The sequence below is a fragment of the Podarcis melisellensis genome, assembly GCF_964234715.1.
Source record: "Podarcis melisellensis genome assembly, chromosome: Z".
NCBI lineage: Eukaryota > Metazoa > Chordata > Lepidosauria > Squamata > Lacertidae > Podarcis > Podarcis melisellensis.
In genome coordinates, this window is record NC_138547.1 from 31,414,753 (window position 1) to 31,428,789 (window position 14,037).

At 44.9% G+C, this 14,037-nt stretch overlaps 1 protein-coding gene across 5 annotated transcripts in view; it reads right to left on the minus strand.

The window, feature by feature from the left end:
* The window catches only part of F8 (coagulation factor VIII), an 82,604-nt gene that overhangs the window by 27,748 nt on the left and 40,819 nt on the right, over window positions 1-14,037 (minus strand). For all 5 annotated transcript variants that reach the window (XM_081897294.1, XM_081897293.1, XM_081897296.1 and 2 more), the window contains 7 exons: window positions 13,586-13,679; window positions 11,542-11,753; window positions 9,861-10,011; window positions 8,956-9,165; window positions 3,513-6,492; window positions 2,190-2,355; window positions 621-833 (listed from right to left, as the gene is read on the minus strand). In XM_081897294.1, the coding sequence (XP_081753420.1) occupies window positions 621-833; window positions 2,190-2,355; window positions 3,513-6,492; window positions 8,956-9,165; window positions 9,861-10,011; window positions 11,542-11,753; window positions 13,586-13,679 (4,026 nt within the window). The remainder of the gene's footprint in view (window positions 1-620; window positions 834-2,189; window positions 2,356-3,512; window positions 6,493-8,955; window positions 9,166-9,860; window positions 10,012-11,541; window positions 11,754-13,585; window positions 13,680-14,037) is intronic.

A 14,037-nucleotide genomic window follows, 5' to 3' on the forward strand; every position in this document is an offset into this window, starting at 1 on the left:
CCATCTTTAAATGCAAACTGAATCTATTTTTTCCATCCTTAGCCATGACTGACCTCCTCTCTTGACAAGAGCACATGCAGATCTTCCCTCTGATAGAACTCGGGGAACAAGAAAAAAAAGAAGAGCCTTCTCAAGTGTGGCCCCCTGCCTGTGGAATGCTCTTCCAAGTGAGGCCTGTTGCAGCCATTGACATCCTTTGGTGTTGCGTTAAGACTTTCCCCTACAACTACGCATTGGATGGAATTTGATCTAGCTGAGTTTAATGCTGTTCTTGGTAAGTTCACCCCATCTCATAGAAGCTGGTGTTTTAATGTATTAATTTGGTTGCTTATATTTTGTTGGAGGTTTTTTTTTATGATGGTAGCTGTTTTTAACAATTTTGTATGTTTTCAAACTTGATCTAAGTTGCCTGGAGACAGCCTTGTGTTAAATGACAATCAAATCAAATCATCAGTATGCAGATATAATTTGCTTGTTTTGCACATTAAGTTTCATCAGCTTGCAAGAAGAGACGTCGCTTTTTAATCTTTGCAAGGTGCCCCCTGTTAGGTCTGGCCAGCCCTCTTGTCCCATGAAATGCCCTGATATAAACAGCAGGAGAGCATGCATTACCCACTTACCAGGCTAATACTGGAGAAATATGCCCATGCCTTGCAGTCAAACTCATTGGCTGTAGGAGCCATGTGTGACAACACCTTGATGGAGTAATCTCGGACCTCACCCGGCTGCACAGAGTCCTGGATGGGCTGCTCTACTTCCTCCCCATTTCCTTCATAGGGCAGCAGGTTAGAATGGAATGAATACGGGCGGGAAGCCAGATTCTTGAAAGTCACCTGGGTGAAGGGAGGGAAGAACAGGTGCAAAGAGGAGAGTTAACTTTTGGGAAGGGGGATAAAGAACAAAGACAACTCAAGCTGTTCTTTACTCTATTGGGGTCATCACCTTTTAAGCTGGAAGATTATAGGCCCAGTGCTGGCTTGGGTTGGTGGGAGTTGTAGCCCAAAATGCCTGGAGGCCACCAGGTTGAGGAAGGCTGATCTGAGCCAAAACTACCAGGGTAACCCTGGGGGCCTGGCCCCATTGGGCATATTACTGGCCCCCTCCCTAAATGATCAGTTTGGTTTTTTTAAGTACCTTGCCCTTTTACATATGGATATATTAATGCACAAAGGCAGAAATATGCCCAATCATCCACCAAGAAGAATTGTAATTAAATAACTTTTTTTAAAAAAAAAGAAGTAATCTTACACAGGTAACTGTAATGACGCCCTGCCCCCCACTGCACCCATAGACCTTCTTCCTATACATGACCAGCCCAAGACATTTTGCTGCTTGAGATGAAAGACAAGGTGATGTGTTTCCCCCCATTTCCCATTCCATATACAAAAGTCAACTGAACTGGCAGCTGACAGTGGAGATGAAAAAGTGTCCTGTTGGGCATCCGACAGCAGGCTAGCTTAGTGGCACAGGGCAGTTCATGTGGCACATACAGTTCTGCCATCCAAAGTTTTGTCTCCTGCCTCGTTTTGCCTAATGGTAGAGCTGACCCTGACTCCTTAACACAAAGTGTGTGGCTACTAACCTGTTATGGACAATCAAACTGGATCGAGGTCTGCAGGAGCCCTGGGCTGTGTCCTTGTCTCTATCAGTGCAAAACTGCCAAGCATCTCAGGAAAAAAATGGGACATCCTGGTTTTTGGAGTGAGATTGTGGTGCCGCGCTCTCGCCCTGGAAAAAGCACTTTTTCCAGGGCAAGATTGTGGCATGGGTCACATGACTCGATAGGGAGCACATCCTGGAAGACATGAATCCCTGTTTTTTAAATGAAAATGTTGGACAGTATGTCAGTGGGATGCTGACCAGTGCCAAGTGGCTGGGTCTAGTTGCCATTTCAATTCTTCACAGAGCCCCAGAGCAAAGCTCTGTCAAGGGCATTGTAGGGAATTTAAGTGGCAAGCACTGGGCCCTTACTAGGTGGCTGGGGTCCTTGCAGTTGCCTAAGAATTCCAGGTGCTGACATCAGGCTTTTCTTACAATGATATGAGCTGGACATGATATGTAAGTTAAAATACAGACCTAAACAAATGTATGTAGAGGGGGGATAGACTATTTTTGTTTTTATAGTCCCACTTTAAGTATGAGAGATGACACCCTCCAACTCTTCTCGTATTTCACATCGAGTGTCTCACCATGATGACATCATCAACCTGTGCTCGGATGTATGGTCCCAAGATGCCCAAGTGTTCTTCCAATTCTCCACGGACCTGTGGCTGAGTGAAAGAGCTGTCCAGGTACTCTCGGTAAACTACTTTCTTGTACTGCCTGGATGGCTTCTTCCAGCTGTTCTTCAGATCCCTGTGAAAACGTAAGAGGCTGGTGTGGTCAAGTACAGACTTTTTTTTTTGAAGCAGCTGCAGATAGCATTTCTATATGTAACTGCCTTGCAATCCAACATCATCTAGGGCAGAGAAAGGGTGTTCTGCAACATTTATCCATCCTGTCCCCTAATATTTCTTAAGTAGACCTTTATCTAGTCACTACCAATCAGCTCCTCTTGTGTTGTTTTCTTTAAGGCACATATCATGGTTGCAACTTTCTGCTGTCCCAAAATCCAACAGATAGGTCACCATTTCACATATGTGCCCATGCACTGTGCAGCTCTAAGGAACACTGAGACAACATTTACACTATACAGTAGGTCCCAGTTCAGGTCCTTAATCCGCTGTAAGGCTCAGGATGCAATCTTGGGTCATCACCATCTCTCAGCTTGACCGACCTTACAAAGTGGTTGTGAAAATTAACAAGTTGGGGAGGCGCTATGTACGGTATGCTGCCCTGTGCTGCTTGGCAGAAGGGTGGGATACAAATGTAATACAGTGGTACCTCGGGTTAAGTACTTAATTCGTTCCGGAGGTCCGTTCTTAACCTGAAACTGTTCTTAACCTGAAGCACCACTTTAGCTAATGGGGCTTCCTGCTGCTGCTGCTGCGCCGCCGGAGCACGGTTTCTGTTCTCATCCTGAAGCAAAGTTCTTAACCCAAGGTAATATTTCTGGGTTAGCGGAGTCTGTAACCTGAAGCGTATGTAACCTGAGGTACCACTGTATTCAACTTTTTTTTATTAAATGCTCTTAAAGCAGTACAAGGATGATTATGAGGAAATTACATCACCATTTCAGAAAGTTTCAATACAGCATCAGCCAAAAGCATTTCCCTCTTTCTCCTCACATCACCTCTGATTTTGGGAGGTAAACGTTTGGAGGAAAAATCTCAGGAGCATCTCAAATAAGCTCCCTGGTCTAGATCAGCCTTCCTCAGCCTTGGGACTCCAGATGTCATTGGACTACATCTCCCACCATCTCCAAACACTGGAACATGCTGTCCGGGGATGATGGGAACTTATTCTAAGGTCAGCACAATCCTGGGACCCAACATGGGAAATGGCTGCTCTAGAGAGCATTGCGGCTTATGAATTTCTAGCCCCACAGTCCGCAAAAGCTGGGCAGAACTTACTTGTCTCTTAGATATGGTGAAGATGTATGGTTCCCATAATCCCACATCACCTCCACTGCAGCAATGAAGTACTGTCGGACTCTGCCAGTGAAAGTACGTGGATCCTGGTCATCTTCCCCATATATATCAAATTCTTGCTTGTCCTCAGAATTGCTGTAATCATCATAGTCGGGTGCTCGATTCAGAGTCTTTGAGGAGTTTGTCACCATAGATCCTTTGAGATCGGTCGGTGTCATGGAGACCTCCATATGGACCTTGGCTCCTGAGGTCCTACTCTCACCTTTGCTGAATCCATGCACTGGGGCTCCAATTTCTTCTACTCTTTTCCTCCTTTCAAATTTTTGAATATTGCCACTTATCGAACGAACGTCCCCTCCTTCGCTATGGATTTCCTTTTGTCTATCTGCTTCCTCCCACAGCTGCTCTTGAAAGGGAAGATTGACAGCTAGGTGACCTTGAGAGTCCAGATCGTTTTCTGCTGAGGCCCATCTTTCAGAATTTTCAGACTTCTCCCTTTTTATTTCTGGATCACTGTGAGTCATAACATGAACCTCTGGAGTTGCAGGAAGTCCAGCCTCATTTGTCTGCCTGGTGGTCTTATGGAGAACAAAGCCAGCACCTTTGATTTGTCTTCCTGCAAAGACGGTGGGGGCCTGTCCAGGTTTGGCTTCCATACTACTGTGCCCAAGAGTTCTGGTATAACCAGAAATGGTGTCAGCTGCACCCCCTACATCCTCTACTTCGTGAGACAAACTGGCTCCTCTCCAAGTCTGTTGGGAATCAGGAAGGTTCAGGGAGTGTGGGGCTGGACTGGACTGGACTGAGGTGAACAGAGAAGATGCAGCAGTTGTCTTGCCAAGTGTGGTTGTTTGTTGGTTTCTTGTAGCCCCATCTGCCAAAGGTGCCTTTATTATAGAAGCCTTGGCCTTATTGTTTAACTTGAAGAAGTTACCATTGAGTAAAGCCTGAGCTCTTTCTTCAGCTTTTCCAGAACTCTTCATTTCCCTTGCTGGTACAGCATGTCTTTCTTCCAACGTGGCCCGATGTGGTTTCAGAGACCTCTTTTCCAAGTGACCACCACATCCATGAAGACCCAGATGACAGGGCTGCAACCTCATCCCATCTGATGACTTTTCATGGCTCTGAATTTCTGGTTCTGTTTGTAGCTTTATCTCCCCCTTTCTTACAAACTCTTTAGAATTTGTGTCATTTCCCAGGTCAACTAGCTGTGATGGAGGTGACTCCCCTTGATGAAAAGCATCCTCTTTTTCTGATAAACTTGTTTTAGGAAGCAACAAAGTACCCAGAAATCCATGGGAATTTGGGTTCCAGATTCTGTTGGCAGTGGCATCAACAATGAGCAAAGTTTTATTCTCTTTCCCCCAAAAATCCTTATTTTGGCTAGTTTCTTGGAAACCTTCTTGGAGTACTGAGCCATCTGGTCTTTGACTGGTGTGAAATGGATGTGTAGAGAATCTATCATTACTCTCCAGAATGTCGTTAGTATAGTCAGACTTCTCTAGAATATTTGGGTTGCTAGTCAATCTGTTTGGAGCCAGTTGCTCACCATTCTGTGCAAATAAAGAAGCATGTTCATTCAAATTATCTGGGCCTCTAGTAGCTGTGTCAACCATCTCTGTCTCATGACCCTGAAAACGCTTTGCTGGACGCGTTGGCTCATGCATTTTGTCATGAGAGGCTGTATGTGCACTATTTTTGCCATGAAGGAAGTCTTCACTTACAGATGTAAAAGGGCCTTGACTTCCTATAGTTGCAGTAGATTGCTCAACTCCTTTTTTTCTAGTATGCAATGGTTCTCTTGATGTAAATGATTCGTTCCCTTGGACAGTTGCCTTATGAGATGAGTAGCTTGTAGAAGCTTGAAAGGTTGTGCCAAAGCTCTGTGACAACATGTTTTCAGCTTCAGGGTTACTTTCTAATCTTGGTGGACCAGTGTTTTGACTGTCCAGTGACATGTGCTGAATAAGTGGCTTACTTTTCAAGTCATCTAATGATGCAGAGGTACTACTCATGTTAAAGAAAGAGCCCTTATCCATATAGGATATTTGCAGTCCCACTTTCTCATTCAACGTTGTATCTGGCATCAATGATACAGTGTTCTGTCCTTCAAATGTGTTTACATCTTCAAGAGAAGCTCTTTCAGAAAATCTGGAATCTGGATATACTTCATTTTGTTGTGTTAAATTATTGTCAATTTTAAGAGGGAGTCTTTTCACATTCAAGGTCAGTCTTTCTGCAAGGCCCATCCCATCCTGCAACCCCTTTGACTGAATGCTGGTAACATGGTCTTCAGGAATTGCCTCCACCTTTTCCAATGGAGGGGCTGAATGAGGCTTCATGATCTCCACTGCCTCCTGTTTATCTGATTTCTCTTGGACCATCCCAGCTCCTTCAAGTGGGCTGAATGTCCCAAAGGGAAGAGTCTCATTACCCAGACTGGTTGCAGTTTCTAACACACTCTTATTAAGATGAGACTCTTTCCATGAGAGAGAAGAGTTTCCTGTGAAAGAATGCTGTTGGAAACTTTGCTTGAGTATAGATGATGGTTCTTCTTCTGCTGGAAAGGCATCAGTGGGCTTAATGAGGTCGTCTTGGGAAGAAGGTAAATAAATGTTATCTTGATATAAGGACTCTCCAGGAGGCGACGGCAAGTCAGTAGTATTCTTTTTCTTGTTGAATTTAAAAAGCTTATTGGCTTCACGACAAGGAGCCAAACGGTGGTTGGTCTTCTGCATTTCATTTTCTGCATCTCCATGCTTCTTTAGGCAAGGCTTGACAAGCCTGTTTTTCCTGGGGAAGCCTCTTGGTTGCAAGACATTGACTTCATTTAGTTCACCTTCTGGTATTAATTCATAAGAGTAATCATACTCCATTTCATTGGGGCATTTAGAAACAGTGAACGTGGCTCTCATTCCTTGCCTCCTGAAGTCTGGGTTCAAGCATCCCAATATCCATGTGCCTGTCTCAGGTAAAAGGATTGAAGGAAAAAATGAGATCAATATTGGCAATAAAGCACAGGGGCTTTCTCTATTTCAGCTCAGTTAGGAGTACCACAACCAGAAGGGGTAGGACCAATAACACTCTCTCACAAAATTCAAAATGTGTCAAAGAATTCAAAGAGGCTGACTGCTGGGTTACCAGGTCCCAACAGACAATGTGTAGACCTCTTTTACTGAGAACAGAGGCAGCCTGGGAAGGTACAGAGCAGACCCCACTATCCTACTGTATGCATGAGACAATGGATAATAGGTAACATACCCAGTGCCCTGCAGATGGAGTCTGACTTCCATCAGCTCCGGCCACACAGAGCCGGCCCACCCATGAGGCAGGGTGAAGCGCCCACCTCAGGTGGCAAAAGTGTAATAGGCAGTGCTCTGCCCACCTTATCACTTCCAGTAGAAGTGGCCAGAGGGAGGTGTTTCAGCACCCACAGGTGGAGAAGCTTGAGTGGCAATGATTTATGGAATGCCCCAGCTGCTGCCAAGTTCAGTGAGAATGCAATGTAACAATGTTTGGAGTGCACAATGTTAGCTACGCCTGCAATAGATCAAGAGAAGGAACTCCTGAGCCTCTTTAAATGAGTCCATCCTCCTTAGCCATCCTCACTTTAACTCTTCTTTCAAGGAAAACAAAGCAGGACAGACATTAAATAATGTTAAAGGTTAGAGAAGCTGAGTCACTTTTTCATGTCAAATGACTTCTGGTGCTTAGGAAGAGATCAGATTTGGCATATTGTCTTAAGTAGCATGGGACGCGGGTAGCACTGTGGTCTAAACCACTGAGCCTAGGGCTTGCCGATTGGAAGGTCAGCAGTTTAAATCCCCGCGACAGGGTGAGCTCCCATTGCTTGGTCCCAGCTCCTGCCAACCTAGTAGTTCGAAAGCATGCCAAAATGCAAGTACCATATTTTTTGCTCTATAACACGCACCTGACCATAACACACACGTAGTTTTTAGAGGAGGAAAACAAGAAAAAAATATTCTAAACGAAACAGTGGATGTATGATTTTTGTGGTTCATGCTGTGGCCACAGACATGTGATCTAACGGCGAGTTTGGGGTAGCCCAATGCAAAAATCCTGAGGATCCAGGTGGATCCATGCTTTCTAACCACATTTTTGCGCCATTGCGGCCCCATGAAACAGTGGGTGCATATGTCTTTTTTGGTCAGGCTGTAGCCATGGACATGCTATGTGATCTGATGGTGAATTTGGAGTGACCCAGTGCAAAAATCCTGAGGATCCATGTGGATCCGTGCTTTGTAACCACGTTTTAAGTGGGGAGGGAAGGAAAAGCACTCAAGGGACAAGGAGCACGCGTGGGGTGTGTGGAGAAGGATGCTGCTAATAATGCAGGAGAGGGGTTTAAGGGGAGAAGGAACACACATGGGGTGTGTGGAGAAGGATGCTGCTAATAATGCAGGAGAGGCTCCTCTCCTCTCCCGCTTTGCTCCTTTAAAACAAGCAGGCTCTGCTTCTTTCCCTCCTCCTCGGCTCGGCAGCTGCCGAAACGATCACACTCACACTTAAAGATAATTAAAAGCAACGCGCTAAGACAAACAAAGGAAACCACGATAGTAACCACTCTGAGACAAATCAAGAAAAATTGCAACCAACACTCTCCCCCAACAAGCGCAGTGAGGTCAAAACACACACACACATGCAGAGAACTGGCCCTAAAGTCGCAGGGGCGCTGGAAGTCGCAGGGGCGCTGGGGGAGTGAACAGGAAGCAAGAGAAGGAGAACGATCCCTCACACACACACAGACACACAGAGTATCAATCCTAAAGTCGCAGGGGCGCTGGGAGAGTGAACGGGAAGCAGGAGGAGGAGAATGATAGCTCAAGCACACACACACACACAGCCCCTATAGTGGCTAATCAAAATCGGACAGCAAAAAACTGCAGGCAGGGACAGAGAGCGCGGGGTTGTTTTAAAGCAGCCAACCGGACAGGAGCCGCTTACACGAGTAAGCAGTACTCTCCTCTCCCACTCTGCTTCTCTCCCTCCTCCCCAGCTGGGCTCGCTGACAGGAGCCGCTTACACCCGCTTTGCTGTTTCAAAGCAAGCCACGGACTGCTCACGACTGCAGCAGATTCCCCCGCCATCCGTAGGCATTCGCTCCATAACACGCACAGACATTTCCCCTTACTTTCTAGGAGGAAAAAACTGCGTGTTATAGAGCGGAAATTATGGTAGATAAATAGGTACCACTCTGGCAGGAAGATAAACAGTGTTTCCGTGCGCTGCTCTGGTTTCGCCAGAAGCGGCTTAGTCATGCTGGCCACATGACCCAGAAAAACTGTCTGCGGACAAACGGCTCCTTCAGCCAGTAAAGCGAGATGAGCGCCACAACCCCAGAGTCATTCGCAACTGGACTTAATTGTCAGGCGTACCTTTACCTTAAGTAGCACATCTAACTCACCTGGTTTCTCCATGGACATGAAGACAGTCTCTCCAGAGAGGGGAAAGAGCGTGAGGGTCTCTTCAAAGACTGTGTTGTGCTGAAAAGTATTCCCGGAGAAGAAGACGGACAGAAACTCAGTCTGGGAACCTACACTGAGGATGTACCAATACACAACTTTGTTTTGGCAAATCTTGAAGTGCAGATTATCAAAAACATAGCCATTTATACCTGTAAGAAAAGTGAGATGGGGAAAATGCCATGGACATCCAGGTCACAGGGTGGACTGAGGCCAAAAGAAGAGTTTCAAAAACAAACAGATGAGGATTAAAATAATAGAGTCCTGGAATCCCTAAAGACTATTTTAAAAGTAGCTGCTAGTTTTTGTAAAGCACATGGGTGGAGTAAGAGTGCTCAGTGCCTCCCTGCAACACAACAATAGTACATTAGTGGTGATTTTTTTCTGCTTTATTAGATGTGCAAAACTTCCCCAATGAATTACTGCTGTTTGGAGGGGCCCATGTGCCACAAAAGTGGACAAAAAGAACAACACAGAACATTTGCTGAATAAAAAGTAATGCAGAAAGTTACAGGATATGCACTGATTATAAGTGAAGTAGTATGAGCACCCCAAAACTTCTAAAGGCACAGACAGGTACTGAAAGCGGGATTGTGTATGGCTGCTGCAAATAGTATCATGAGCTCAAATGATTATTAACGCACAATAAAAGGACTTCTGAAAGGGCCTGTACTGAATGAAATTTAGATGATGTAAATAGATCTCTCACAGCACGCTTAAGCTTGTATGTGGCTGTGTGTGTGTGTGTGTGTGTGTGTGTGTGTGTGTAGCTTTTCTGGGATAGGGATGCACCCTTCCCCCCCTTTCCTCCCCCGCCCCACACAGCTTTTCCTCTGGGGCTACTCACTGTGCATAACGTTGGAAGCATAGAACTCAGGATCCTGGGGGTTGACATTGGCTGCATCAGAACAGGATTGGTTGATATTCTCCTCCAAGTACCAGCTGAGGTTTTCATTGAAGACAGAAAACAGCACAAATCTTGCTTCATCTGACATCATCTGGAAGAACCACAAATGAAAGGGTTGAGGAGAGACAACAAGCATCACTGCTCAAGGTTTTTTGGATATGGAGATGAGATGGCAGGAGGGGAATATTGTTTCCACCTTGCTTCTTTGTTATCCGGTTCTAGGTTTCTTGCTAGAATGTGTGCCTTTGGGTGCCCAACTCTGAACTGCTCCCCATGCAGACCTTTAAATCATTTCTCTGCAAACACCTCAGAGTTAAGCTGGAGTATCAGTAATTACAGCAATCAGCCAACTGTTTGGTTCCCATGTCAACTTGTCACCTCTAGTATATCTAACAGTAAGCTGATGCTGCTAAGCATGGCCTGGGTTGCCATTTTAAAAAAAATGAATTGGGAAGAGATCTGGAGATCATCCAGTTCAAACACCCACCCACAGGTGTACAACCATGCAGAGCCTTGCCACAGTTATCCATGCCCTGGTAACATTCCATGTTAGATTATTACATTATTAATTTGAAAATTATTCAGCTACTCCATGACACAAGCACTAGGCTGTTAGCCAGGTTAGTACATTATAAATTTGAAAATTATGCAGCTACTCCATGACATAAGCGCCAGGTTGTTAGCCAGGGTTTGTCTTACAGAACTCATTATTCTGCTATTCTGTAAAGTCTTCATTGACCTCTTGCTTTTTTTGGTTACAATTTAGAGGGCTGGTCACCCATGGCTGTCTGTAAAGTACCTTTGCACGGTCTAATGGACACACAAGGCAGCAGCAACATTCCAGAAGCAAAGCCAGTTTGGGCTTGGCAGTGTCTGGTTGAAAGTACTACTCAGTGTCTGAGTAGATGAGGACCATCTCCTTCCCCCACTGGCATCATCACCTGCAATGCTAAGTCAAATTGTGGCCTTGCATGAACACTGTGAAGCTTCCCAGATGGGATATCACAGCCACAGAGTGATTCTCCCCAGTCCTGATACTGCTGTGCTAACCAAAGTCAGGCTTTGGTTTAGCATTACATATGAACCTAGGCTTGAGGTTGCCTCCCCCAGGAAAACCATGACCAGTAAACCAAGAACAAACTTTAGTTTCAGCTTATGGTTTGTCTCGCAAACCATGAGTTCCAGGTTCAGGCAATATGCTAAGCCATGCCAAGAAATATCTTAGCCCCAAATAGCGATAACAGGACTGGAAGAGGTGTACTGCTGCAGCCTTAGTCTTTGCTCTGGGAACCTGCAAGTTTGCACTTTCACGCTAAGCATAGTTTGCACTGAATCCAAACCAGACCACTGTAGCTCCCCCTTATTGGGTTTCACATGCTCTTACTCTCTCAAGCACATGGCTAAAACTCCCTTGGGAAGATAGGTGAAGGGAGGGGGGAATTTTAGGGGGAAAGAAGTGAGCATGGAAAGAGTTACACACACACACACACACACACACACACACACACAACTTCTTTACTCATAGCTAACACATTTGGGCTCTAATACACACACTTACACATAACATGAAGTTGCCCTCATGCTATTTTGTGAAGCTTTCTCCTAAGATACAAGGACCAACCTGATTCCCTCTCCGATCCATGGTCTCTTTGAAGCAGATCAGCAGTGGTCCAATTAGCCCAGAGGCTAAATCCCGAGCAGGCTTGATAGAGCTGTAATAGTAGTGAGTCAGGCAGCGGGGATCTGAGTTGGTTGGGCCATCCTCAGGCATTATCTTCCACCTGTAGGTGAACACCTGGTTAGGTCGAATGGGCAAGAGCTTCATAACGTGATCTGGGAGGAAACAAACCGTAAGACCATTGTGTTACTGTATTTGCCACCAGCTTTTAAAAATCAAAAACTGGGTAAAGATGTACAGGGCAAGCCTAACTGTGGTCAGCTCGGAAGTGATTCAATGGGGCTTACTACCATGTATGCACCTGTCAATTTCAATTCCTCCCAGTTTCTCATTGTTCAGTCTTCTCCACAGTTCCACGTCAATTTGCAGGATTGTTTTCCTAATGTCCTCACAGAAATCCATCAGCGTTTTAGTACTACTTTCTCCTGGCCTACACATTTTTGCCTGCAATTTTACCTAATGCTTTGCAAAAGCAATTTCCTCTCATATATGCATACAGAACTGTTTCTATTCCACTGAATTTCATCTTCCAACAAAAACGACATTATTTGTTTTGCTGTCTGTTGTGGCAAAATTACATACAAAATTCACATAATTAATTGCGTAAGTCACAAAAATTATGTTATCATTATGCGTTCATTTCAATGCAAAGGAAATAGAGGCAATTCCCGGTTTAGGCATGTCTGAATAATGGGTGATCACACATACATGCCAAACCTGGAAATAGCCCCAAAACACACTCCGCTGACAGGCGTGGGGGACCAGAACAGAACCCCCATGCAAAAGGAGGATTGCCTGTACAAGGCAAATGAGAACATAACCAATGATGTATTATTTGCGGACTGAAAAGTGAATACTGATCCATTCTGGACATGGGACAAATAAGCAAGCACTAGCAATTTCCGCTCCCATTTTTGCTGCTGATAAAATCCTCTGACATCCCTACTCTTCTTTAAACAGAAGCTATACAGTGGTACCTCAGGTCAAGAACTTAATTCGTTCCGGAGGTCTGTTTTTAACCTGAAACTATTCTTAACCTGAGGTACAACTTTAGATAATGGGGCTTCCCACTGCCGCCATGCCGCTGCAGCACGATTTCTGTTCTTATCCTGAAGCAAAGTTCTTAACCCGAGGTACTATTTCTGGGTTAGCAGAGTCTGTAACCTGAAGCGTCTGTAACCTGAGGTACCACTGTAGTTAAGATTTGTTCTTGGCTTTAGTTCATGTTTAAGGAGACAGCTTAGCCACAATCTCAAGTTCAGATGACACTCTAAGCTGCCATGTCCACTGACCTAAAAGGACTGGAGCGCCAGCACATTTGCATGGTCCTGGTAAGCTACAGTTTGGCTTACCGTGACACGCAAACCAGATTGGTACACCTCAGTCTCTTGCAGAAGAGGGCAAGCAGTAGCCTTTAGAAAGCCACATGGCAGCCTAGCAAAAGGAAAAAGGAAAGGAAACAAAAAGTGGGGCATTGGAAGGTAAAATACAGTGGAAATGTCCTGCTAAGACTGGAGCATGACTAACAGCAGACAATGGTAAGCAGCAGCAGGCAGATTTCTAAAAGCAAGGTGGTGCATATTCTATGATGCTACACATGTACCAAAATTAGGATTTTGTACCAAAGTGAGCACCCTGTCATTCTTGTTTTTCAAAGAAATGTCTAGTCCTTAAGTGGAATACAAAGTAGGGCTTGAAAGCTGATGAGGAAACACCTGGTGATCTCTCAACTGAAAAGCAACTTGTATGAATTGTTCAAGATTGCTCCCCACCCCCATGATTAGCTGAAGCAGGATAAATAATTGACAAATATGCAAATATATGCATGGTTATTTTAATGTCTGTATGCTCATAGAGAGCAAATTATTTCGGTTTTTCCTGGTGCTGTATGGCACAGTACTTTCCACAATAGTTTGATTAAAAAGGGGGGAAAAGACAATATGTATGCACCCCTCCCACTCTAAGGAATCTACTGAATGAGTCTTACTTTTGCTGCTTCTCATGGGGTAAAAGGAAGTGACACTGGTGATGCCATGGGGGTAAATGTTGTACGGCCGACTGGCTAGATTCTTGAACATAATCTGAAATGACAGTTTTCACATTTTAACCAGGATTTGTAGCCCTGCTGGAGCCCAAATGTCAGGTGTAACAATATATTTTATCAGAGCCTGTACACTGTTTAGAAGACTGGCAAGCTGGGAGAAAAGAACCACCCCAAATGTTTTGCTCTACATCCAGACTGATGAGCTTGGCAGATAGCACTGGAAGTCTTTGACACAAATCAATTCAGCCTCTGCCAATTTCTGTGAAAACTACCACAGACTGCAGAAATGGTTGTGTCAACGAGCCCTGAATCTACCCTGAGAATCCTAGGTTACGTCTCAGGTTGAGACCAACTACATTTGTTCTGGGTATAAGCTTTCGTGTCTATGTGCCCAT